The following is a 26,849-nucleotide window of genomic DNA, read 5'->3' as shown; positions in this document are numbered from 1 at the left end:
CCATTCAGCTCATGTGTGACTTACAACCAGTGCAACAGTCTGTTCTGTCCCTCTCATCGCTCTCTGTCTCTCCAGGCCACGGTGTTGGTGGTGTTGAAGGTTCTGATCAGCTGGTTTGAAGGAGTTGTGGTGAGTTCCTTTTTCCAAGTCGCTCTGCATTCTTTGGCTGGACTTGTCACATAAGTTTATTTATCCCAATTTCTGCTCTATGGCAATGAACCTCATTCTGCAACATGTCGCAAAGTGAATGTAACACCTGCTCTTCCTCTCTCCTCTTCAAATGAAATGTTTGGGTGAGCTATTCCAGTCATTCTCAACGTTTTTCATATCAAGGACACATCATTCATACCCCATTTTAATATGTTGTCTCTCTGACTCAAATCTAAGACTATGTCATGATTTAGTCCAGAATCCCAGACTAACATTATCTGTAGGCTACTGTAGAGAGAAAACACTTATAACTGTGACCAAAACAGTCACACATTCTCCAATTGTTAGCTTCTCGTAAATGAAGTAATGGTAAAGTTTGACATTTAGTGGATTTGCTGGGGACCCCCTTGAACCCCCTCAAGGACCCCTGGTCATTCCCGGACAGTCCCCACATTGAGAACCACTGGAGCTATTAATACAATTTAATGGATACGCTTTTAGTGTATCAGTGAATAAAATACAACTATTTTGCTAAACTAAAAATGCTGTTTTCATCTCGGCCTATCCCGGAGGGGGGTCCCCAGATGGGGTCCATAGTTGGGCCCCTACAGTACATCGGCCCTCACAAGGTTCCCCCTCAGCCAACAAGTCACTGAGGCAATCCATGTGGCAATCCATGTGTTGGAAAGGTTTCCTTGTGCGCACTGGGGGTGGAGGGGGGTGCCGCTGTGTCCCGGCCTGGCCTTCTCTCCCACGCCTTATGTGTGTGGGGCCGGGGCGGGGGGCATCGGTGCTCTCCATCACTGGTCGAGGGTTGCCGGTAGGTTAGAATAGCTTAGGTTAGGCGATAGATTAGCTACAGCCTAACTGTAGGCTGTAGACCTGTTATAGTGTTCAGGCTAAAATCAGACTAGAGCAGAACAGGACAGGGCAGACTAGGCTGTAGATTAGCTAGATTATCTGTTTTCTAGTTAGTTCCGGTTAATGCCTAGAGTAGTCAGATTGTCTGAATTGCTCCCCCCTTTTCCTGCTCTCTCCTCTCTCACATTCTAAAGCATGGCACTCATTCTACTCTAAAGCATGGCATCCCCTCCTTTCCCTGTTCTCTCCTCCCCCACAGTTAATCATATCTGTTCAGTATATCCCCCCCCCCCACATTCCCCATTCCCTCCCCCACCTCCTCCCTTTTCCTGCTCTCTCTCTCATACTCCCCCTGCTCTCCCTCCCCACCTCCTCCCCTTCCTGAACTCTCGTCCCCCACTATTCAAAAGCATGACACCCATTCTATTCTAAAGCATGGCACCCATTCTCTTTCCCCCTTCCCCTGCTCCTTCCCCACCTCCTCCCCTTCCCTGCTTTCTCCTCCCCCACATTTCCCATTCCCTCCCCACCTCCTCACTTTCCTGCTCTCTCCTCTCTCACATTCCCCCTGCTCTCCCTCCCCACCTCCTCCCTTTCCTGATCTCTCTTCCCCCACTATTCTAAAGCATGGCACCCATTCTACCTTAAAGCATGGCACCCATTTTATTCTATATTTCTATATTTTCTATATCTCTCTATCATATGATTGTTCAATGTGTTATTATTACTACTGTAATTGCTACTGTTGTGTCAGCTAGATTTAGCTAGACATATTTTCTGTGAAGCCCTCTGAGACTCTGAGACATGCTTGTGAATTAGGGCTATACAAATAAACTTGACTTGACTGTTTGTTCTCAATAGTCCAGCAGCCACTGTGGAGAATGGCCCCTGCATTTCATGTTTAGGGGACGCTTTTGCTAAGACAGCCTCTGTTCCACAATTAAGCTCCACTTCAGAGCCCTGAAAGCTGGATGAATGTATGGCCATCGTCACAGATCCCCAGGTGAGCAGGAAAGCACAAGGACAGCTACTACTAAGCAGCTGCAATATAGTCACAGGCTGTCTTGACATCTGAAGGGTAGCCACATGCATTTTCACCTTCCTATGGTAGCCACAGCAGGCTGCCTGCTAGCCAGCACCAGCATGCAGGCCAGTTGCTGTGAGTAATAATAATAATAATAGCTTGGATTTATATAGCGCCTTTCAAGGAACCCATGGCCGCTTTACAAAAGTACAAAAAGATGACGGACACACATAGAAGATAACAAAGAACAACAAAGAACAGAAGAGACTAGTTGCCGAAGGCTGTGTTGAACAGGTGAGTTTTGAGTAGAGTTTAGAAAGTAGCCAGTGATGGCGCGTTGCGGATTTCGGCTGGGAGAGAGTTCCAAAGGGTGGGGGCCGCCACGCTGAAGGCTCTGGCCCCAAAGGTCCGCAGGCGGGAGTGGGGGATGGAGAGGAGACCCGAGTTGGAGGACCTCAGGTACCGGGACGGGGTGTAGGGTTGCAGGAGGGCAGACAGGTACTGGGGGACGAGGGCGTGGAGGGATTTGAAGGTGAGGAGTAGGATTTTGTACAAGAAACGGGACTTGACCGGGAGCCAGTGGAGGTGGATGAGGGTCGGAGTGATGTGCTGCCAGGGTTTGGTGCGGGTCAGAACCCTGGCAGCTGAGTTTTGTACATATTGGAGCCTGTCCAGGGTTTTGTTGGGAATCCCGAACAGGACTCCGTTACAGTAGTCCAGGCAGGAGGTGATGAAGGTGTGTGCTTGTGTGTGTGTGTGTGTGTGTGTGTGTGTGTGTGTGTGTGTGTATGTGTGTGTGCTGCTATCAGCGTGCCAGGCAGCAGAGATCAAAGCCTGGCTTGAGACCTGGGATGGCGCCAACATGTACGTGTGTGTGTGTGTGTGTGTGTGTGTGTGTGTGTGTGTGTGTGTGTGTGTGTGTGTGTGTGTGTTTGTGTGTGTCTCTCACACTGAGAGGGGCGTATAGACAGTGCATCCAGTGCAGTTGCACTGGGGGCCCTGCGGTAGAGGGCCCCCTGGAAAGAACAACGTATTGGGCAGAGAACGGGCCCTTGCAAATGACTCAAATTGCCAGAAATGCACCTGTGTTGAAATAAGAACACACAATAGATCTAAAATGGTGCCATTTACTATATGCCCTTGAAAAGCAAAACCATCTCTGCAATGGTTTTCTTTTTTGTAAAATAGTCAGTAGCAATCTATAACAAAATGATATAAAATAAAATCAACATTAAACATGTTAAAGTCAGCAGTCATTTTAGAACCACATTGAAAGAGACAGCTCCTCCGCTCTCAGGTGCTTCTTACTTTGACTGTCTCTTACTACTGGGTGTCAGAGCACTATCCATGGTTCTGATAGCGTACTGGTTGACAGTTATATCAAACTGGTCATTCAGTGGCATTTTACTGCCACATAACTAATGTGCTAACAGCTAGCTAGCCTAGCTCTAGCTAGCAGCGCTCTACAATGCATTATCAATAACGTTAGATCACGCTAGATTAATTATTTGATAAGGTGCCACCACCTACATCCACCAGCCAATCAGATGACCCGAAGTATCTGAATAAACATAGTGGATGGGTGTAGCTCCAAACCCATATGAAGAGTGTGACAACTGCGATTCATATGGGTCTGGATACCAGCCTACAAGTAACTCATTCAACTGTAAAATCCAACACATGTATATAATAGCTTATGCCTAGTGTGTGTGTGTGTGTGTGTGTGTGTGTGTGTGTGTGTGTGTGTGTGTGTGTGTGTGTGTGTGTGTGTGTGCGCGTGCGCGTGCGTGCGTGTGTGTGTGTGTGTGCGTTGCTTGTGTGTCTGTACTTCGTAAGTAGCGTGTAGGGCCCTGTCAAAATTGCTTGCACTGGGGACGCTCATGACTACCCTACGCCACTGGGTACTCTATAAAAGAGTAGTGATGGTCGACTCCTTTTACTAACTCGAGTTGGTATGAGTGACTCACTAACTCGAGTTGGTATGAGTGACTCACTAAAGAGAGTCGGGATTTCCAGTCACTCGAGTCACCTGAGTCAGTTACCCTCTCCCTCCTCCTCCCCCGCCCAGAGCAGCTCTCCAGAGATGTCCGACTCTGCTTGTCTGCTGGGTAACTTAAAGTTTACGTAGAACAGCAGTGTGCTGCATGTGATGTTATTGTTGTTCTCCTGCGCATGCGGGTCACTTCATGTCCATGGTCTGTTCACACTGGAGTCTGATATGGACCACTTTTAAAAAGTCTGTGTGAACAGCCACACAAAAAATCAGATCTGAGCAAAAAATCTGATTCGAGCACTAAGGTTTGCTGTGTGAACATAGCCTTAGGTATCCTCGTGTATTTGAGTGGCAAAGTGTTTTTCTCTATGATATGACTTGATCTGGACGCTATCAGGCTCTCTCGATTGTCCGTGCTTGCTGGGAGTTTAAAGCATGGGCAGAGCAACTTAGTGGCCTTGGACTGGTCTTAGATTCTCGGGTTGGACTATAGGCTAATTAAACGGTCTCTTACTTTTCTATTACATCTGACTTATTTTGGAAAGGAAAGGCTAATCTTGAGTTAAGAACAGTTTGTTGTTCTGGCCTTTCACTCTCTCTGTCTGTCTGGACTTTGTAAAGTCAAGTGAGTGACAGGTGTGGAGTTGCACAAAATGGTCACCGGCCTCCCGTGATGTCCCGGTCGGGTGGGGGCCGAGTAGCTGACCAATGGGGGCAGTGGTCCGGGTGATGACACCCTGTAGCCATGGTATAAAAAGCCACCCTGCCATATTGTCACTTCTGAGCAGTTGGAGCATTCCCAGCCTCGCCTCGGGTGTAGGGATTGCGTGGGGAGAAAAAACAGAACTACACGGCCCTGCTCTGTGTAGTTTTGTTTTTTGGGGTTCCTTCGAGGCTCGACTGTTCTCATTTGGATTTTCTCACACCGTTTTCTGGATAAGAGTTTTCGTTTGGAGACGCCCGAGCTCATCGGGCCCATCACTGCGGGCATCCTTGTGGAAACAAGTAAGTGTCCGATTGGGTCCAGTTGAACTCAGATGGATCTTCTCCACCTGACTGCCTGGACCTCAGCGCTTTAGGACTCAACTCTTTTACACACAAACAGTTTCTTCTTCTAACAAAACATTCATTAAAGGGCTGCGCCTGTTTCTCAAGGTTAATATGTGGCAGAGCGATTTGGGCCATCCCAGAATAGCCGCTGATAGCATGAGAGTGGCGTCTCAGCTGGGTAGCCATGTCTTTTTAAGGGAATCAGCAGCGGGGGCTATCAGTTGCACATCCAGCTATGTGCCACATGGTGGCTGTCAATCAAGCAGGAGGTGGTGGGGGTTTTTTGTGGTTATTTTTAGCTTCCTGACTTGTGTTACAGACTCCATTATAGATGCATCTGTCGGAAGTGAAGTGTCCATGCTCACATTGTTCTTATGGCAATATAGCAATATTATATTGATTATATGAGAAGACTACATAAGGTCTTAGATGTTGGATATGGTAATATGTCGATGTGATATTAGATGTGTTCTTATATTTTGGATGTAGTGATATGGTGATATGAGACTAGATATGGTCTAGATGTTGGATATGGTGATACGGCAGTGTTGTCTTTTCTTAGTTTCAAAGGCTGCATTACAGTAAAGTGATGTGATTTTCTGAACTTACCAGACTGTTCTAGCTGTTATTTGCCTTTACCTACTTGACTTGGTCCATATGGCCTGGCCCAGCCCTACATGTGGCTTTGAATTACAACTGAACATTTACCCTACTTTGTAGAAAATACAGAGATTTACAGTATATCATGTATCACCATTCAGCCTAAAATTACAACGATATGAGTTTTGGTCCGTATCACCCAGCCCTACAGTAAGTGTTCAGCCTCCGCTGTGATCTAGGATTCAGTTTGCAGAAGAAAAAAGATCTGGGTTTCTTCTTCTTCTTCTACTTTCCAAACTGAACCACAGCAGCTCGCGTACCTCTCGCTTCTGATTGGCCAATGAGAGACCTGCCATTTGTCTCTTCTCTTCACATTGTTTTCTCAGGGGCTCAAGGTGTCGAGGGGGGGGGGGCATACTGAGTCACTGGAGGACATGTGTCTGTGTGTGTGTGTGTGTGTGTGTGTGTGTGTGTGTGTTGGGGGGGGGGGGGTTGATGAGCAGGAGCAGCTGGAGGTCCGGGCCGGATTCACCTCAATGTGTTCTTAAGATAGATCGTCAGAAATGACATGAGGAAATTAAGGAAGTTCTTATGAAGGCTCTTAAGTGCAATTCCTCCATATTTTCTTAATAACAGTCCCATTCCTTAATAAATTCTTTAGTTTTCCTACTTAAGAACAGGGTACAAAATTAGCATGAGCCACCAGCCGAAAAAACAATGGCAATCTATTGAGTGGCTGATTAAATTGGAAAATTCACTAGCCATTTGGCTGGTGGACAAAAAAAGCTAATTTTGGACCCTCCTTAGGGACTTCTCAAAATAGGGCCTGAATTAATTCTGGTTTATAACTTTAGGCTTACTGCCATTGATGCTAGGAGATGAGGTTAGGAGGCAACCCAAAGTGCCTCCATCTACAAAACAACAGGTGAAACTCTGTTTAGCACAGATGCAAACTGCTGTTGTTGTTGAGTGTAAGGTTTGCTGCTTATTCTCAACAGATATGAGACAGAGGCCTACTTGGCCCTACACCAAATAAACTGTTAATCTAGGTGTAGGGGAACCTATTAAGACTTTGAACTAGAACCTACTTGTCTAAAATGTGTTTAAATATGAGGGTTTTGTGAATCTGATTCTGCTGAAGTGTTTATGGTGTTTTGTTGTTTGATGAAACAAGCGGAGACAATATGACTGTAGGAAAACTAAACAGATCATGACATTTTTGGATTGGGTCACTCTCTCCAAATCACATACAGTAAGTTCAGCAGGTGTCTCTGTCTTAAAATGCATCTTCTGCTGGAAATGATTTAAAATAAAGCATTATCTATGGACTTCTCAGCTGCTTATGTTTGACATTCATTCTGGGCAATATTATATCGATATCGTGATATGAGACTAGATATCGTCTTAGATTTTGGATGTGGTAATGTGGCGATATGGCATACATGTACTCTTTTCCTGTTCTAGTTTTTCTATTATTTGCCTTTACCCACTTAGTCATTATATCCACATTACTGAGGATTATTTATCTCATTGTGAATCTCATTGTGTAAATTTTTGTGAACAGTCAACTCTTTCTCAAGTACAGTCTTGTTTGAATAAAGTGCTTGTGACATCTCACATGTGGCAGCAGAACTGCAGCAGAACTGCGAAACTAAATGAGTAAAATCTGTATATCGCGCATCACCATTCAGCCTAATGTGTTTGCTGCTGGTGTGTACGCTAAACATAGACAGACAGATCCTGGCACCAGAAGAGCGACAGGAGCTCAGATATGAAGGAGGACAGACAGGCTGGTTTATAATATTAGAGGTGGACTGACAGGCTGGTTTATAATGTTAGAAGAGGACAGACAGGCTGGTTTATAATGTTAGAGGAGGACAGACAGGCTGGTTTATAATGTTAGAGGAGGACAGACAGGCTGGTTTATAATATTAGAGGTGGACTGACAGGCTGGTTTATAATGTTAGAGGAGGACAGACAGGCTGGTTTATAATGTTAGAGGAGGACAGACAGACTGGTTTATAATGTTAGAGGAGGACAGACAGACAGGCTGGTTTATAATGTTAAGAGGAGGACAGACAGGCTGGTTTATAATGTTAGAGGAGGACAGACACGCTGGTTTATAATGTTAGAGGAGGACAGACAGGCTGGTTTATAATGTTAAGAGGAGGACAGACAGACTGGTTTATAATGTTAAGAGGAGGACAGACAGGCTGGTTTATAATGTTAGAGGAGGACAGACACACTGGTTTATAATGTTAGAGGAGGACAGACAGGCTGGTTTATAATGTTAAGAGGAGGACAGACCCACTGGTTTATAATGTTAGAGGAGGACAGACAGGCTGGTTTATAATGTTAAGAGGAGGACAGACAGGCTGGTTTATAATGTTAAGAGGAGGACAGACAGGCTGGTTTATAATGTTAGAGGAGGACAGACAGGCTGGTTTATAATGTTAGAGGAGGACAGACAGGCTGGTTTATAATGTTAAGAGGAGGACTTATAATGTTAAGAGGAGGACAGACAGGCTGGTTTATAATGTTAGAGGAGGACAGACACGCTGGTTTATAATATTAAGAGGAGGACAGACAGGCTGGTTTATAATGTTAAGAGGAGGACAGACAGGCTGGTTTATAATGTTAAGAGGAGGACAGACAGGCTGGTTTATAATGTTAGAGGAGGACAGACAGGCTGGTTTATAATGTTAAGAGGAGGACAGACACGCTGGTTTATAATGTTAGAGGAGGACAGGCAGGCTGGTTTATAATGTTAAGAGGAGGACAGACAGGCTGGTTTATAATGTTAGAGGAGGACAGACAGGCTGGTTTATAATGTTAAGAGGAGGACAGACAGGCTGGTTTATAATGTTAGAGGAGGACAGACACGCTGGTTTATAATGTTAGAGGAGGACAGACAGGCTGGTTTATAATGTTAGAGGAGGACAGACAGCCTGGTTTATAATGTTAGAGGAGGACAGGCAGGCTGATTTATAATGTTAGACAGGGACAGACAGCCTGGTTTATAATGTTAGAGGAGGACAGACAGGGTGGTTTATAATGTTAGAGGAGGACAGACAGGCTGGTTTATAATGTTAGAGGAGGACATAGTCATACAGGCTGGTTTATAATGTTAGAGGAGGAAAAGGCAGACAGATTGTTAGAGTTTGGACCAGAAATAAGACAAATACAGCTAAATGTTCTGTAGGATTTCCCCAGTACAGTCTCCAAAACATTACGACGTGACATATAGTGGTCCACAGCTCAAAATCGTTAGAAGATAATGTTTGTTTGTCTAACGTTTAATGTAACAATGGTAACTTCCTCGTCTTTCAACAGAGAGAGCCCAGTTCACCTCCCAATGTGTCCCGTTTTTATCTGTAACCCAGACCATAACCCTAACATTAAAGAGGACATGAAACATTTGATCATGTGACTCTAGTTCTTTTGCATTACACCTCAAACATAATCTCTCGAGACAGACTTTTGACTTGCATCGAAAATCTGTCAGCAAGCTTGAAAAGCCGAATAAGCACTCGTAGGGGGCCGGCTTGCATGCTGCTTACCCAATAAAATGGAGTGGACGTGACCGACAGTCAACCGGTGTGTAGTAAAACTTATCATTTTCAGCATGTAGCACTATGATAGCAACGAGCTAGTGTTTTTGTTGTTGTTGTTCACAGCAGCAGAGGAATTTGAGCGATGCACGCAGTGAGCGGAAAGGAAATCCATGAATGAAAAAAAAACATGTTTTCCTTGCCACACATTTTCAGGAAGAAACGGTTGCGGCGACCAATCAAATGAGTTCGGGGCATGGTTTAATCTAAAGTAGGTTGTCAAAAGTATACACGCTGCCCGGCCAGCAGCCGCTTTCCCCCGGGGGCTGGTGTGTGCAGAGGTTTAGTTTAGTTTAGTTTAGTTTATTAGGATCCCCATTAGCCATTACACAAGGCAACAGCTACTCTTCCTGGGGTCCACAGTCAAAACAAACAATACAGATACATTACAAATATGCAAAGTAAAAGACAAAACACATTTTAAAATCATAAATTTAAGACAAACAAGAGAAAACAAACAAAAACTCACTCAACCTGGTTCTAAATACAGCATGTCCATCCAAATAACCATGTAACCTCCATCACAATCTTCCTAAAATACTATACAGTATATACAGGCATATAATACTATAATATAATACATCTACCTATAGCCTAACTAATACATTACTATCCGTTTATCAATCATTATCTATCATCTGTCCACTCATAGTACATCCTTATGTTATATAACGTCTAACTATATTACTACATTAATTACTATCAACTCTATACGATATCTAGGTGTATAATCACTATTTCTAATACCAGTCTGGTCTGGAGGAGTGTGGAGAGATTATCTGAAAAGAGGAGCGAGGCGAGTCGTCGTCTGTAAAAACCGATGCAGAGATATACAGATGAGGGTCCGTGGCTATTCTTTGAATTTAGGACTCGGGCGCGTTGTTTTTACAGTCAGTGATTTGAACTCAGAGGAAAACAAAGCAAGCGCTGCTCCTCCTCGGACAGCTGGGAGACTTGCTGGGAGGAGGGGGGCGGGAGGGGGGAGCCAGGGGGAGCTTGGCTCCCTTTAATAAGAGGAGACCCCCTGAAAACATGACTTGTGACATTTTTAGTGGTCTCTAAAATATTGATAATATATATATTTTCCCCATGTATTTTCTATTTTTTCTGTACCTTCATCATCATGGATCAGGATCATGCATAAAATAACGCTATTTTGATCATACATGATTCATGCGTGCGTGAGTGTGTTTCACTTTCATTCACTGTTCGGCATACTGTAACACCGGCATGCATGTTATTCTCGCCATCACATCGAAGTGTGATGCCACTGCCAGCGCTGCAGGTGCAAATCAGGCAGGTCAGAATCATGTCAGATTTAGTCTCAACGCCAGACCCATGACAGTTCTTACGCTGAGACACTCCATTACTGCATGCTGCATTTATGGGGAGCGCAGCGATTCAAGTAATATTTGAGTCTGGTGAGAGACTAGGTCAGATTAGGAAAAAAACAACAATTTACTATCAGTCTGCGCGTGCACTCACCATCATTTCTGTCTTTTGTAGTTGTCAGCAAGATCTCAAAAAGAAAACAAATCAATTTGCTGACAAACTTTGGTGTTTTTGGTATTATGCTTGAATTACATCTCTCTCGGCTGTTTCCGGCCTTGCTGTCGGCCATTTTAGCTAACAAGCTAGCTAACATGATTAGCTAACAAGCTAAGCTGCTGATGTTATCAGACATGATTAAAATATGAATCAGGGTTACAGTAGGTTAGGGTTAGAGTTTAACTTCTTCTGTAGTTGTGGACCCTGAGCCGAGCGCCCCCGCTGTTACCGTGGAAACAACTGAAACCTGTTGCTGAAGTATAAATAAAAAATGGCGTGCGACTGTTTTATTTACATTGAGAGACACTTCTCAAAAATGTCAAGTGCCCTACCATAAATTAAGCTTAAGAGGTAGGCTACCAGGTTTCAGGAGCAAATTCAATATTAAGTAGCCTATTCATGTTTTCTGTATTAGGCTAGGCTCATTTTAACACACATCAGAAAAATCGCTCTTCACGGTGTCAGTAGACCAATGGCCTTTGTGCCCTGGCATATGGCCTCATGCCATTAAAACAATTGTGACTGCACAAGGCCAAATGGCCTTGCCCCTAAAATGATGAAATTCCCACCCTGGTATTCACCACTAAATGGTTAACTATTTTCATTATCAATTGTAATGTACAGTTACAGACAGTAGATTTGATCATTTGTTTTGATGGTAGCTGAGATAACCCTATGTGAAAACGTGTTCTTAAAATGTACCTCTAACTCTAGTCTTACACTGAGTCAGTTTTACACCCCTGCTTTAGATTCAAACACAGAACATTCAGTCAGGTGTTTAAACACTTTTGACTGGTAGTGAATATATCGGTCTTATTTCTCAGTGGAACGTGTGTTTTGTGGTTTGGCATTGGCTTGGACAGAGGGAGAGGGGTGCAGGTGGAGAGGCAGCAGCAGCTGTGTTGTTTGATGTTTAGCTAAGACTCTTATAACTTTGACTCCTGACATTTCAGTCAGGACAAACTGTCTGGGAGCTGAGCTGAGCTGTGAGGAGAGATTTAAGGTTTGACACCGGGCCAGAGAGACTGACAGCTGCTGCCCTGGGTAATGAGTGAGTGAGAGAGAGAAAGAGAGATAGAGAGATAAATGTATGGCTAAAACAGTCTCCAAAATAATCCACACAAATGGGTGGAGGTTCACAAATATATTTCCATTTAAAAATGTTAACTTGATGTGCTTACTGTATAGGACGAATCAGCGTGACGTCACTTGCCACCCAGAAATGCGGAACCCCGCGGCAGTTAATAGTATCAGTTGTGCCAAACAAACGTTAATATCTCAAAAACTATACATCACATCGCTTATATTTTGACATTCTGTGAGAGCAGAATTAGCTCAAGAGTTTGATGTATAATATATGCATGTCGTGTTAAAGTTGTGTGAACTGTCACAGTTTTTAAAATGTAAACAGAGTTAGCCGCCTAGAGTCAGACACTCAAGCCTCACGTGCCACCCAGTGACACGGTTTGTTTACCAAAATGCTGCTCGGCTGATCCCTCGTATACGAGTTACAAATGATGATATACGAATTGTAAATTGAAGGCACAGATTTACGGACAAAAATCACTCTCACTGCATTTATTTGTGCATTGTGTTTTACCAGTTATGTAACTTGACATTTGTTTGTGGATTATTTTGATACTATTATATATCCATAGAGAGGGGGAGGGAGAGAGAGAGAGAGAGATAAATAAATAAACCCTCAGTCACCCTCACTGTGTGTGTGTGTGTGTGTGTGTGTGTGTGTGTGTGTGTGTGTGTGTGTGTGTGTGTGTGTGTGTGTGTGTGTGTGTGTGTGTGTGTGTGTGTGTGTGTGTGTGTGTGTGTGTTGCTCATGGGCACTGCGACAGGTCGTACCCAGCATCCTGCTGCTATCCATCAGCTGGTTGCTGTTTAAAAGGTGTTTCTCACCTGGCGATCTGAGAACCCATCGGCTGTCGGTCTGACAATTATCAGACTGTGGGGGTGGCGGCAAATATTTGGGGGTTTCCGGCGTAGCCAGAGGACATCTGGGCTAAGACTTCCTTTTCCATGCGTTGGTCATTGTTTACAGTCCGATTAGCAACTTGAGACACAAGAATGAAGTTGGAATTGAGACATGACTCTATGACAGTTTTTTGTATGTGCTTTAGGTCCAGACGACATTTCAGCTAATCCCTTTAAACTTTATCTGCATATGAGATGTCCTCTCAACTCCATTCTGCTGTCACACGTGGCTAATCGACTTTCAGACATTGTGGGACTAATGAAGAAGAGATCAGCTCTGTAGGTCAGGTGGAGGACATAAGCTCTGCACTGTAGGTCAGGTGCAGGACATCAGCTCTGTGGGTCAGGTGCAGGACATCAGCTCTCTGGGTCAGGTGCCGGACATCAGCTCTGTGGGTCAGGTGGTGCAGGACAAATCATTCTGATGAAGATCGTAAGATCGAAACTTCAATCATTAAATGTAAATGTATTCTCAAAGTTTATTCTCAGTGTGCAGACTACCCTGCGCCTCCAAATATCATGAGAAAGGGAACCTTTTTCGTCTGTTGTGTCAGAATGTGACTCTCTGGGCGGAGAACATGTTGCAGACCGACAGACGAGGGGTCAATGGGTTCCCCAGGTTCAGATCAGGACTCAGAAGATAGAAATACAACCATAAACTAGAAGGGCACTCGGAGAGTACAGACCTCTGCCAAGGTTCGGCTATTATTGCTTCTTTGTTGTGAGTCGGATCCGAATCCTCTCCAGAATTGAATGGGCTCTCAGACTCTTCCTTGGCCCATGCTAAACCCTTCCACCATGTTTCATGAAAATCAGCCCAGTACTTTTTCCATAATCCCGCTGACAGTCAAACAAATTACACCAAAAATATAACCTCCTTGGCGCAGGTAATAAAAGTGGAACAGACAGATAGACTGTTGCTGGACAGAAAGTGTCTCTGAAGACAGAAGCTCTTTCTCAGTCTCTCTGTCACTCCAGGTCTTCAGAGACATTGCAGCACTGGGGTAACTTGGAGCATGAGGATGTTTGGTGATTGACGTTTGCCGTTTTTGCCATTCATTTGAACCATTTAGCCTCTGCAACTGAGTAACAAAGTGCACGAGAGATTGTTTTTGCACACACTTATTGAGCACGATAGCTTGTAGCCTACAAAATAACGTTACATTAAAACAGCAATAAACAGTGTCAGTGACAACACAAGTAGCCTACTGTATTTTCTGATACGATCATATAACGTGGTAAATTACAATACAATGAGTGCTTACCACAGATGTAACAGTCTATGAACCTAAAGAATAGCAATAACATCATTTGGTTAGTGTTTATGAAATATGAAAGCCCTAATTTGCAGTAGGCAACATGTCCCAGATTGTCAGCACGACTGTTTTCAGTCCCCTTCATTTAGTAGTAGTTGAAGGAGAGTCACTGCACACAGGTAGGCTGAATTTCTTCACTTTAATTCATATCTTAAAACAAGTACAAAAAAGACAACGCGTTTCACCTGCTGGCTTCTTCAGGTTCGCTCTAAACACTAGTATGGCCCAGGTGTGTTTAAATTAGGCCATCATACATATATATATATATATACTGTATATATATATATATATATATATATATATATATATATATATATATATATATATATACTCCTCCAATGGATGAGTTTTTTTTACCTCGCAATATTTCCCAGAAGTAAGGTTCTGGATGAAGCAGTTCAAGTTGCAGCAGACTGGACCATTTGGGATGCAGTGGTATGTCCAGGCCATTTTGACTGGAGTGTATTAGCAATGGATGCATTATGATGCCAGTATCTTCACTCTCTCTAGCTTTAAAAATGAGCCCGCTACAGCTGAAAAACAGTCATGTCGGCCACGGAGGCCAGCGCCCCCAGGATTTTGGGGTGGCCAATCACATTTAAGAAGGGCCAGTGCCACCATTGGCCACTACTTAGAAACGTCCCTGCCATGATGTACTTCACATCAAATGTATATTATCAGCATTATTATAACTTTTTTTATGCATTCAAACAGCCCGCCTGGAACTATTCCCCCACACACACTCATAGCTATGTGAGTCACATGATGATCAAGCATTTTGTACTTCCGTTGGCGCCACTCTCTCTTCAAGCACTCTGGTCTCAACCTAGCAGTTAGTGTGGACTTTACACCGTAAATGAAGAGATAATGTATGTTCAGCTGGTCCTCAGAGACTTTAGTGCAGACACACCTGGCTTCGTGATGACTTATGTTCAGCTGGTCCTCAGAGACTCTAGTGCAGACAGACCTGGTTTAGAGTCTGCAGTCTGGAGATGTTTCTCAGCAGCTGTGATGTGTTCTGTTTGTTGTTTACTTTATTGCTTCAAATTGCTTTATTACCTCTGCTAAGGAGGTTACTTATTCGTCAGTACGATTACGGAAAAACTACTGGGCCGATTTTCATGAAACTTGCTGGAAGGGTAGCATGGGCCAATAACCCATTACATATTGGAGCAGATCCGGATCCGACTCACAAACAAGCAATAATAACACAAACTCTCTGAGTGTCTAGTTCTTGTTTTGTTCTGTCTCATCAGTTTGGTGTGACACCGTCACAAGCCTGTTGTATAGTTGTTGTTTTTTGTTGTTTTTATCTCACCCGCACACTTTCCTCCCTTGGGTGTTCCGTTTCGTGGATCGTTTGTTTCACTGTGCAAAAACTCCATAAAGAAACAGTCAAAACTGTCAGTGCAGCTCTGTCATCATCATTAACAGCCATACAATGTTAGGCATGCGCAGTGGATCGAAGAAGTACCGAGCTCTTTTAGTTAAAGCAGGACTAAACACACACAAAAAACTAACCAATATATGGCTTTTGAGGTGGTGTATATATGATTCTGGTCAAAATCTCCACATTTTGAGACCAAACTATTACAATTGTACAAACTGTTCAGGCAGCAAGAGTGCCCTCTATGGGTTCACACCTGCTTATTTTTTTCTTCTTTTCGCTCTACCCTAAAATGAGAGTGCGGCTGTTCAAAGAGGCAGAGCGTGCTCCTCCTGTATGAATTAATGAACGGGACATTATGTTTTATTTTAGCAGTTGATCTGCTCTTTGCGCTCTGCTGCTCCATCTCCTCAGACAGAGTGCTGAGAGTGCGCTCTGCAACTCTGAGAGTGAATAGCCGAATGCTGTATTCCAACAGCACCCCCAATTTACAAATGGTCCAGTTTGTGCCAGAGTGTGCTCTGGGCGCTCGGAGTGACATTTACGAACGCACCCTTATACTTGATGGAGGAAGAAAAGTCGACTTTGTGCAAAGAAGTTTCATTTGTTTGTTGCTGTGTTTATTAATGAATCTAGAAGTCTTATTGACTTTTTTTGGCTGTTTTTTAACACTGTGTTTGTTGTTTGTTTGTCTCCAGGGTGCCAACCAACATGTCAACACAAGCACCAACATTCACACAACCGCTGCAAAGCGTTGTGGCACTTGAGGGTAGTGCTGCAACGTTTGAGGCTCAAGTTAGTGGTAAGAAGCTTTCTGCTGTCTTCTGTGTGTAAAATATTTAACTCCATCATGATACAGTAGCTAGGCCAAAATGATACCTGATGCTACATTACCTTCACCTCAGCAGGTAGAAATACAGATGAAACAGCACTGTTTTTAACCAATAACTTTAATATTCAGCAGTGAGTTTTACTAGGGATGCACAATATAGATGATGATAAATTATCGTACGATAATGGGAAATTTATATTTATCAGTTATTATCAGTATCACCATTACCATAGCTGATAAATATCGTTATTATAATGAATTCTTCAAATCTAAAGATTCAAGATATTTATTGTCACTCATACTGTACATGTGTGAAATTACAAGCCATAGTGCAAGTCAGTGGTACATAATTTCAAAATAATTTCTTAGAGCAAATGATCTATCCACCTTATTTTTGAATGCCCCGCTGTAAAATAATTATGGGTACAAGGTCCGGTTTAACGTGACTTCAACTAACGGTACTTCTTGAATCAAGTCACGTTAACCCCCCTCCCAGCGTAGGAGTTTTAACGAGTCGATAAAGAGGATTACACCGGAAGAAGCACCCATAAGGCATCATGGCAGCTAGAAATAAGGTGGATAAAAGCCAAAGGGCTAGCGTTATCTTTGCTAGTATCTAGTACTCAAAATCTCCCTTCACTAGGTCAATGAAAGGGGTCAGCTCATTGTTCCCAGGGCTCAACGTTCCCAGGTTTTATATGGCACCTAATGGGAACATGAAAAATGGTTCAATGTTCCCAGGGCTCAATGTTCCCAGGCCTAAATATCTGTTCTCCCAGGGTTCACTGTTCTCAGGGTTTATATTGCACCTAGGCCTAGTGTTATAATAAAAAGGATGTAATGATAATAATAATAATAATAATAATAATGTAATGATGTACACTACTGCATTTATGTTCATGTAATGTACATTTATATTATGTAGCACCTCACTGTTCACTGTTTCACAGTTTTTTGACCATGCTCAAAGACACTTTACAAACACAGGAGAAAACAAATTTAATAAAGAGAGGAAAATATTAAGATACATGAGAGAGTAAAAAAAGATTATAGATCAAAACCAACAGTGAAAAGGTGGGTTTTGACTTCTTCTTTTTTTAATATATATATATAGACATATGAGTATGAAAGACATTGAGTGTTGGCCTGTCTGGTTGATCTGAACTGAAAACAGCAGGCTGTCAGTGTTTCAGACTGGAGGGAAATTAAATCCCTTCAGATCAGAGTGTCTACAGACAAAAGCAAAACATTTGAATGTCTCTCTTGAAATGGTTAGCCAATCAGAACAGAGGGTCGTTAATATTCATTAGCCTTAAAGTCCCCCTCCAGTGTATTTTGTGTGTATTTTTTCATTTTTAAGATATTCCATGTGTTGCTGAGTCATGACCTGGCCTGTTGATTAACCAGACTGTTCGCCAGTATATATATATATATATATATATATATATATATATATATATATATATATATATATATATATATATGTATGTATGTGTGTGTGTGTGTGTGTGTGTGTGTGTGTGTGTGTGTGTGTGTGTGTGTGTGTGTATATATATATATGTATATATATATATATATATGTATATGTGTGTGTGTGTGTGTGTGTGTGTGTGTGTGTGTGTGTGTGTGTGTGTGTGTGTGTGTATATATTACAAATAACCTCATCTTGTGCTCAAAGTAAAAAAAAATAAGCTTTTGCTAAAAAGGGGTGATGACGTATGACGCAATGGAATGCTATAGTCATACGTCATGTCATGACTGTTATAAGTACTGATATAAATAGCTACCTGTAGTGTTAACTGATCTGGCATTAGGTAGCTGTTAGCTACGTTCGTTAGCTACTATGTAGCCATACTGTTTCCAGTAACTTCTGCCCTAACGCAGACAAAGAGTATATTGAATGCAAGACACCAAGTTCTTCTGCTTTTTTACAACAGTGTTGCAGTGAGCTATTAGCCTTTGGTTCTTATTAATGTACCGTAAGTTCTTTGGTGCAAATCAGATGACGTACAAATATACAAATAGAAACATTTTCATAGAACACCAAGGGTTACACAGGTAGGAAAACTGGCTGGAGGGGGCGAGGCTTTACAGTTACACAGGTAGGAAAACTGGCTGGAGGGGGCGGGGCTTTACGGTTACACAGGTAGGAAAACTGGCTGGAGGGGGCCTTTTTCGGACATAGCGACAGAATCAGCTTGATGTTGGTGGTTCTGTATTTTGTGCCACTTTTTGGATGCTCAGTTCTCTGGTGGGTTCTCTTCACAGGTTCTCCAGTTCCTGAGGTGAGCTGGTTCCGTGATGGCCAGGTTCTATCGTCCGCCGCTCTGCCCGGTGCTCAGATCTCGTTCACCGATGGGCGTGCTGTGCTGAGACTCCCCGCTGTGACTGCCGCACACAGCGGGAGGTTCTCTGTCAGAGCCACCAATGGAGCTGGACAAGCCACCAGCACCGCTGAGCTACTCGTCACAGGTGAGGTTTGGCTTTGGTTTACCTTATCTTATCTTATTTTATCTTATAATTTTTTTTCTTTCTGATTTCCCCCCCAATTGTACTTGGCCAATTTCCCCCTGCCGCCCCGGTCGCTGCTCCACCCTCTGCCAATCTGGGGAGAGCCGTAGACTAGCACCATGCTATCTCCGACACATGCGCAGTTGCCAGCTGCTTCTTTTCACCTGACAGTGGGGAGCTTAACCGGCAGGACGTAGTATGTGGGAGGATTCCCACCAGTTCCCTTCCGCCCCGAACAGGTGCCCCGACAGACCAGAGGAGGCGCTAGTGCATCTTATCTTATCAGATCAGATCAGATAAACTTTATTGTCCCCGAGGGGAAATTTGTCTTGGGCAACAAAGTGCATTACAGCATATCCATCGGCAGTAACATATACCAACAAAAGAAAACAACAACATGACAGCAAGACAACAGTAGCATTTGAACAAAGACATTGCACAGAACCCGGGTGGAACAGGCGGTGCCTGTTTAGGCAAGAAAAATTGCACCCGCCCATATTACACTGACCCTTATTACACTATCATGTAAATAATAAGATAATAAAATAATAAGATAAATAAAAGCATAGAACCATAAAAACATAAAATCATAAAAACATAGAAGCATAAAACCATGGCGAAATAAAAGCAAGGAGAAACCACAAGAAGGACTAAAAGAAAAGAACAAGTTTCCATACTGCCACCTCCCATCAGTGCAGGTGTTACACCCGTGAGGAAGGGGCTCACTGTCTATTCAGCAGTGCAATGGAAGTAGGAAGGAAGGATAGACTATATCTATTGCTTTTACAGCGGCTGGCTCTGAACCATCTGCCCGAGGGTAGCATCTCGTACTCCGAGTAGAGGATGTGGTTTGGATCAGTCAGAACTCTATTTGCCAGGTTTATTACTTTGTTTTCGAAGATGGACTGAAGTGTCGGGTAATCCTTTCTGCCAATCACCTTCATGGCAGTTTTTACCATCCTCGTAATTTTCGATTTGAGCTGTACAGTGAGAGTTATCTCTCACTGAAGTTATCTTACCATTCCGTACCGTACCGTACCGTACCTTACGGCTGGGACACACCAGAAGCATCGAGCAGGAGCCTTGCCATTCACACGAGAAGCACTCTGTTTTACCCCATGCCTCGCTCTGTTTTGCCCTGCGCCGGTCACAACTTGTATTGACTTCATGACTGGCTGCACGCGGCCACTCGTGTCATGCATCAAAAATAGACCCGACGCCAAAACTCTCCCTTCAGCATCGCGAGGCGCAGCGCCGCGGCCGGTGTGATCGGTCTCCCCTGTTAACAAGGATGCCGAAATGAAACTGCCTCTGTGAGCCGTTGCTTCAGCGTGGTGTGTTTGGAGTGTTACCTTACCTTACCTTATCTCACTGAGGGTTTTATCAAAGATGAGCTGGTCAAGAAAAACGCAACAATGTGCCAAGAACATACATCAACATACAGTATACTGTACGGTGACACCCTCTTCTGGGTTTGGCACTCTATTGTAGACGATTCATTAAATGTTTATAAAAATATGTATTGGGTCAAATCAAGCGATTCAGCTATATTTAGAATCAGGAACATAGAACACTTCATTCAGACCAAAACCAAAAACTAAAAACGAGGAGGAAAAAAATAGAGGTTTTGAGTGAAATGTTCTATGGTCTCTGATTGATTATAAATATAGCTGGATTGCTTGGTTTCACCAAGTAAAACTCTTTTGATAATAAAGCTTAATAAGCATTAACTGACACTTTATGAACAGCCTTGACTGTACTGTAAGCTTGCTCTAATCTTAACCTCAGTGACCTCATGCCTAAACTTACTCAATCACAATACCTTAGTTAACATAAACACCAGTAAATGATTACTAGACAGTAGACACATTAGTTAACTGTTAATTAAGGGTTAGTTAACCCTTAATTAATTTACCCCTATTAAAGTGTTACCACATGTACCAACAACATGCTAGGCTTAGGCGATATCCAAAATATAATATCAAAATGCTGTCCTGCCAAAACATAGCAATATAAGGTATTATTGCCATTCACCAGGGTGTGGGTGTGGCCTGTGTGGTTGGCATGGTCTGTCACATAATCTAGTGATAAACCCTTTATAGACGCAGCTGTTGGCAGCATAGCTTTCCTTAAGAGGATCTTCAGATCTTTATGGAGGGATTCATAAAGAGCCATATCTGACCATCAAATTCTTCTGGAGCAGTATCAAGCGGCACACCACATCTTTAAACCATCTGAACACACAGCCCATCTACATAGCCCAGCCTGTCAGTCAATCTAGCTGGCTAGCTGTCGCTTCTCTGTTTTCTTTTTGAGTTTTTACTTCTGCTGCTTTTTCACCACAAAGTTTTAAATCGGTAAAACTCTTCGTCCTGGTGGCTCACCTGGTAGCACGCGTACCACGGAGGCTCGGTCCTTCGCGCGGCCGACCCGAGTTCGAATCCGACCCATGGTCCTTTGCCGCATGTCATCCCCTCTCTCCCCACCTTTCCTGTCTGCCTACTGTCCTATCGAATAAAATAAATAAATCTGTAAAACTCTTGATTCTGCTTATCTTCTTTAGCATATTTTATTACATTACCTTTATTTATTGTATTGCAATATACAGTATGCTTCTGTCTGGTTCTGTTGCCATGTCATTTCCCCACAGAGCTTAACGTTTAATCTCACACAAGCAAACATGTTTATGTTTGTAAATAAGATAATTTAATGTACGTGACTCCTCTGCTGCCTGGAAGTCACTTTTAAGAACTTGACCAACTATAAGAAGAAAGCACCAGAGCCTGCGGTGCTTTCTTCTTATAGTTATAGATTATAGTTATAGATCATAGATTATAATATATATATGTGTATATATATATATATATATATATATATATATATATATATATATATATATATATATATATTATTGTATATATATATACATTGTATATATATATATATATATATATATATATATATATATATATATATATATATATATATATTTATATATATATATATATATATATATATATATATATATATATATATATATATATATAATTATATTATATTATTATATAATTGTCTGCAGACACGGCCAATTATCTCTACACTCCCTACCCAGACACCTCTCGCCCACTGATTTCTTTGTAAAAGCCCAAACTGACCCCACTTTGAACTAATCTCGCTCTGTGTTTGCAGCGGAGACGGCGCCGCCCGCCTTCCTCCAGAGACTGCAGAGCTGCACGGTGAGACAGGGCAGCCAGGTGAGACTGGACGTCCGTGTGACAGGAATCCCTACACCTGTGGTGAAGTTCTACAGAGAGGGAGCAGAGATCCAGAGCTCCCCTGACTTCAGAATCCTCCAGGAAGGAGACCTCCACAGCCTGCTGATCGCTGAGGCCTTCCCCGAGGACTCTGGCACCTACTCTGTCAACGCTACCAACAGCAGCGGACGAGCCACCTCCACCGCTGAGCTGCTGGTTCAGGGTGAGCTACATGGACTGTGTGTGTGTGTGCGTGTGCGTACCATTGACTGTATAGAGCTCAACAGTCACGTGACACCTCGGTTCCAGGAGAAGAGTATTTCCCCGTTCATATTCTGCAATGAGCCATAATGTCGTAACCACCCATGGTAGACTTGCCACGCGTGAGCTAGTTGTAAAACGATGGTATATTCTCCTGTAGAATCCACAAATCTGTATTTATTTGTTTATTAAAAGGATCCCCATTAGCTGCCGCCAAAACGACCGCTAGTCTTCCTGGGGTCCAAGCACAAAACACATTACATAACAAACAATAGTAAAATGACAAGCAATAGTAAAATGCAATGAGCACAAAGGAAAATCACAGAAGACTGAATAAAAAGCAATACAAAATCAAGACAGACAATGCAGGTCAGCTAGTCCTCTAGCTGATTGATGATGATAGATTGATGAAGCACGCTGCGTGCTAGGGCACTATTGAAATATCTCTGGCTAGGCGATGACGTACCTAAAATAAATACTGTAAATACATAAATAATAAAATTAATAATAATTTTTATTTACTTCCAATGTCCATCCTGTACCTGTTGTTGGTTGGTTAAATAATTGGTGATCTCATAGGTGAGTTTGTTTCCTATTAATGCTATTTGTTTGTCCCATTGAAAATAGTCATCTCTTTTACAAGGGAGACCTGGTCAAGAAAAAGACTCTCAGTGGGACTAACCTGGTTAAATAAATGTTAAAAAGGGGGAAACATTCATCTTCACTTCCCCCAGTGTGTTGGTTTTAGGTTTGAATGGTGTAAATGTGAGGTCCCATCTTCCCCTTTGTACTTCTTCTCTGTAGTGAAGCAGGTAGACACACAGAACAAAGAGTCAAATTGTTAAGGTGCCAGTGTGTTTGCTGCAGGTGAGGAAGCCATTCCCGCTAAGAAAACTAAGACCGTGGTGTCCACATCTCAGATGGCCACATCCCAGACCAGAGTGGAAACCAAGGTGAGACTTCAAAACCTTTTTCCCCCCTGAGTTTCCAGTCTTGATAAGTTTAGAAATTGCCATGGGAAAATCGATATACTGTCCCAATATCAGAAATCGCGCGAGGCAGGGAAGCATGGCAGTGATATTTCTAGTTACCATAATATAACGGTATACTATGAACATGTCCATACTTGCTGTGGTGTTAGACCCTTGTCATCTCATATATTGATATTTGTTGCTGACGACTGTAAATCACACTGAACACGAAAATGATCTATTCATAAAATTAAAGCCCCAATCAGTAACTTTTTCCCCTTAATATAACAGCTTTTTAGTCATTGAGGATGGTAGAATGACGTGTAACAGGGAGAATGTCACCTCTATTGGTCACACACCGCCCTCCAAAGGCCTCTCCTGGGACTAAGCAGTTTGGTGCCTGCGTCCCAGAGGCAAGAACACAAGGAACGTTGTGTTCCTGTAAACAAGGAAGTAACTCGATGCGGATTTGCTATGAAAATGACGTTTCACGTAACTATGGATTATTATTTCATCACGTGGCATGTACCCGATGTCACAACATGTACATAGAGCTTTCTGGCGCTGTGTTTTGTTGACTTTGAACGGCGATATCGATATCGATACTATTGCACCCAGAGGGCGCAGTTTCTCCAATAGCAAAACTTGGAAAAGTTGCTGAATGGGGCTTTAAGTCGGGAAAATGGATGACATTTTTTAATGTAAAGAGTGTATCTCTTTCTACAGAAAATACTTAGTTTTGATGAATGAGTGATTCCCCCCCCCTCATAAAACCCCTATCCCTTTGTCTGTTTCCCTGCTTGTCCCTGTGTCAGAGGATGGAGGCCAGTCAGAGGATGGAGGCCAGCTTCCAGGCCACCACCATGATGGAGATGCACGTGGAAGGAGGAGTGATGACTCAGCATTTGGCCCACAAAACCCCCCCACGGGTCCCCCCCAAGCCCACCTCCAGGTCCCCCCCCTCCCTGCTGTCCAAGGTGTCCGGGGGACGCCATCAGTCGCCTTCCCCCGTCCGCCACGTCAAGGCCCCTGCGCCCGCTCCTGTCAGGTATGCACAGCATGGGATGGAGCCTTCATTTAGTCCAGATTAGGGACACGGACCCCCATAACGGGGCGTTTACCCATTGCGTGGGTAAACGCAAATAAACTTAGTTTACCCACCTCTTTGAAATGAGGGTGACTCCCTGAGGCTACATCTTCATTACCACGTTTGCAAGAACGCCACAGTTAAAGCCTTCCCAGTCTACACTAGAGCAGGCTCCGTTCATAACAGCTCCTGTGAGACCCATGGTGTACTACATGACGTGTCATGTACACTGGGCATGTGCGTGCCTCAATGTGTAGTACTAGAGTCCACATTGAGAGGGCAGCAACTACGCCTACAGCCAAGGCAAAGAAGAAGAAGAAGACGACAACGCTGTGCCACCATAATTCTTTGAATCACAAATAAGCAGATCAGATCCATGTTGAAACAGTGTAACGTTAGTCAAAATGGCACTTCTTCTCTCAAATTGCACCAAAAGTGTGTCAACAGTGCGACACACTTTCTTCTTCTCTCGGTTTATAGGCGGGTCGCTGACACCTTCAAGGTGCTTACTGCCACCTGCTGTTACGAGTAGGTTACTTGCATCGTTTTAAAACTCCACTCTCCACATGTCCACATTCACATTCCAACCCGGATTTTGATGACGAAGACAGGCTCGGCCGCCGGAGACCGGAGTCTTCATGTGTGACACTCAAAACAATAGAGGTAGTGTGGACAATAGATGCAAACGAAGTGCAGATCCCTAAAAAACGGCCTAATGTAGACCTAAGAAGGTTCCAGGGGGTACCCAGCAAATGCAATATATTTATATGCAAATAAACTTGACTATTATTTCATTTACAAGAAGTTAACACATTTAGAGAATGTAGAAGAATTACTGTTTTCATAATTTTTTCATTGTTATCTCTCTACCTATAATACAGTCATGGAATTACAATATCATACTGTATCAGTAAAAGGTAGAGAACCACCAGTGTTGTGGCTAGTCATATAGTGCAGAATAATGTTTATTACTGTATGTACTGTATGTATGTATGTATGTATGTATGTATGTATGTATGTATGTATGTATGTATGTATGTACATCCTCCAGACCAGTCCAAAATAAAAAATAAAAATGTCAGGATTGGAAGTCTAGAATGTAGAAATGGAAAATGCATAGACCCATGCTGTAAATAATTTACCTTGTGTATTGCATTGGTTCTCAACCTGGTGGTATGCGGGGCTCCCTCCCTCTCATACATTCATATGGTGGTAATTAATTTCCGAGGTGGTAAGAGGTTGAGAACCACTGGTGTGTTGCATAGGCACATACTGTAAATAATATATTGACATTGTGTATGTATTGTATTGTTACATAGACCCATTCTGTAAATAATATATTGACATTGGGTATGTATTGTATTGTTACATAGACCCATTCTGTAAATAATATATTGACATTGTGTAATGTATTGTTACATTGTTTTGATGTTGCTCTGCAGACCTGTGTCTCCCTCTGCCAGATTGGCCTCTGTCTCTCCCATCAGACCGGTCAAGTCTCCACTCATGCTCAGGAAACGGGTGAGAACTGATTTACATCGTATATTTAGAATAATATATATAAAAAGTAAAATAAAGAAAGTAAAGTTAAATAAATAAATAAACAAATAAATAAATAAATAAATAAATAAATAAATAAATAAATAAATAAATAAATAGAATCAGATCCAGAGTCAGGACACTTTAATCTCCATGTATAATAGAAAGCACAGGACTACTTGTAATCTAATCATCATCATCATCATCATCATCATCATCATCATCATCATCTCCACCACCAGGTCTCTGCCTCTCCGGAGGTGCTCCCCCCCTGGAAACAGGGAGAATGCAAACAGGGAGAATACACAGCAGAGAGCAGCAGCTACACCAGCATGACCAGTCTGACCAGTTCAGCCACCCACCTGCACATGGAGCGCCACTGGGAGCACGAAGTCAGCGCCGGCCGAGAGGTGAGGGGAAAGGGAGGGGCAGGGGGGTGAAAGTGTCCAGGGAGTTTTGGGACTCTGCTGCCCTCAGTGGCAAACCTTCTATTTGACACATTCTGATTCTACAAGATGAGTGAAGGTGAATGTTGGACTCACTGAATGCGTCTTTGAAGCCTGCAGATGAGTTAAAGGGGAATTCCACTGTTTCTGGGATGGCTTTTCTGTTTCACACCTAAATCACGTGTGATGATTCGACTCAAAATAATGGACTTCTCCTTTAAGTCTGAGTGATGTGATTGCAACAGTTTGTAATGACTGCATATTGAATAATGAATCAGTATAGCACGGTAACTAGACTAACCAGCTGCTACGCAGTGAGCCGCTGTTTGAGTCCGGCTCTGCCTGTTGGATGTGAATGTGATTAGAGCTGTGATTCGTGTATAACATAATGGCCAGATTAAGGTGAGACAGACCAGCTGAAA

The 26,849-nt window shown here is 42.9% G+C and overlaps 1 protein-coding gene across 1 annotated transcript in view; it reads left to right on the top strand.

Moving 5' to 3' along the window:
- Window positions 1-16,237: 16,237 nt before the first annotated feature.
- LOC310777840 (titin-like) overlaps window positions 16,238-26,849 on the top strand; it is a gene marked incomplete at both ends in the record, with an annotated part of 108,377 nt that continues 97,765 nt past the window's right edge. The window contains 7 exons of the mRNA XM_083638190.1: window positions 16,238-16,328; window positions 18,627-18,830; window positions 22,059-22,346; window positions 23,252-23,325; window positions 24,171-24,403; window positions 25,885-25,963; window positions 26,224-26,391. Coding sequence (XP_083494316.1) covers window positions 16,238-16,328; window positions 18,627-18,830; window positions 22,059-22,346; window positions 23,252-23,325; window positions 24,171-24,403; window positions 25,885-25,963; window positions 26,224-26,391 — 1,137 coding nt within the window. The remainder of the gene's footprint in view (window positions 16,329-18,626; window positions 18,831-22,058; window positions 22,347-23,251; window positions 23,326-24,170; window positions 24,404-25,884; window positions 25,964-26,223; window positions 26,392-26,849) is intronic.

Source organism: Poromitra crassiceps, assembly GCF_964638095.1.
Source record: "Poromitra crassiceps genome assembly, chromosome: 6".
Lineage (NCBI taxonomy): Eukaryota > Metazoa > Chordata > Actinopteri > Beryciformes > Melamphaidae > Poromitra > Poromitra crassiceps.
The sequence above is the reverse complement of the archived record's forward strand: the minus strand, read 5'-3'. Positions and strand labels throughout refer to the sequence as shown.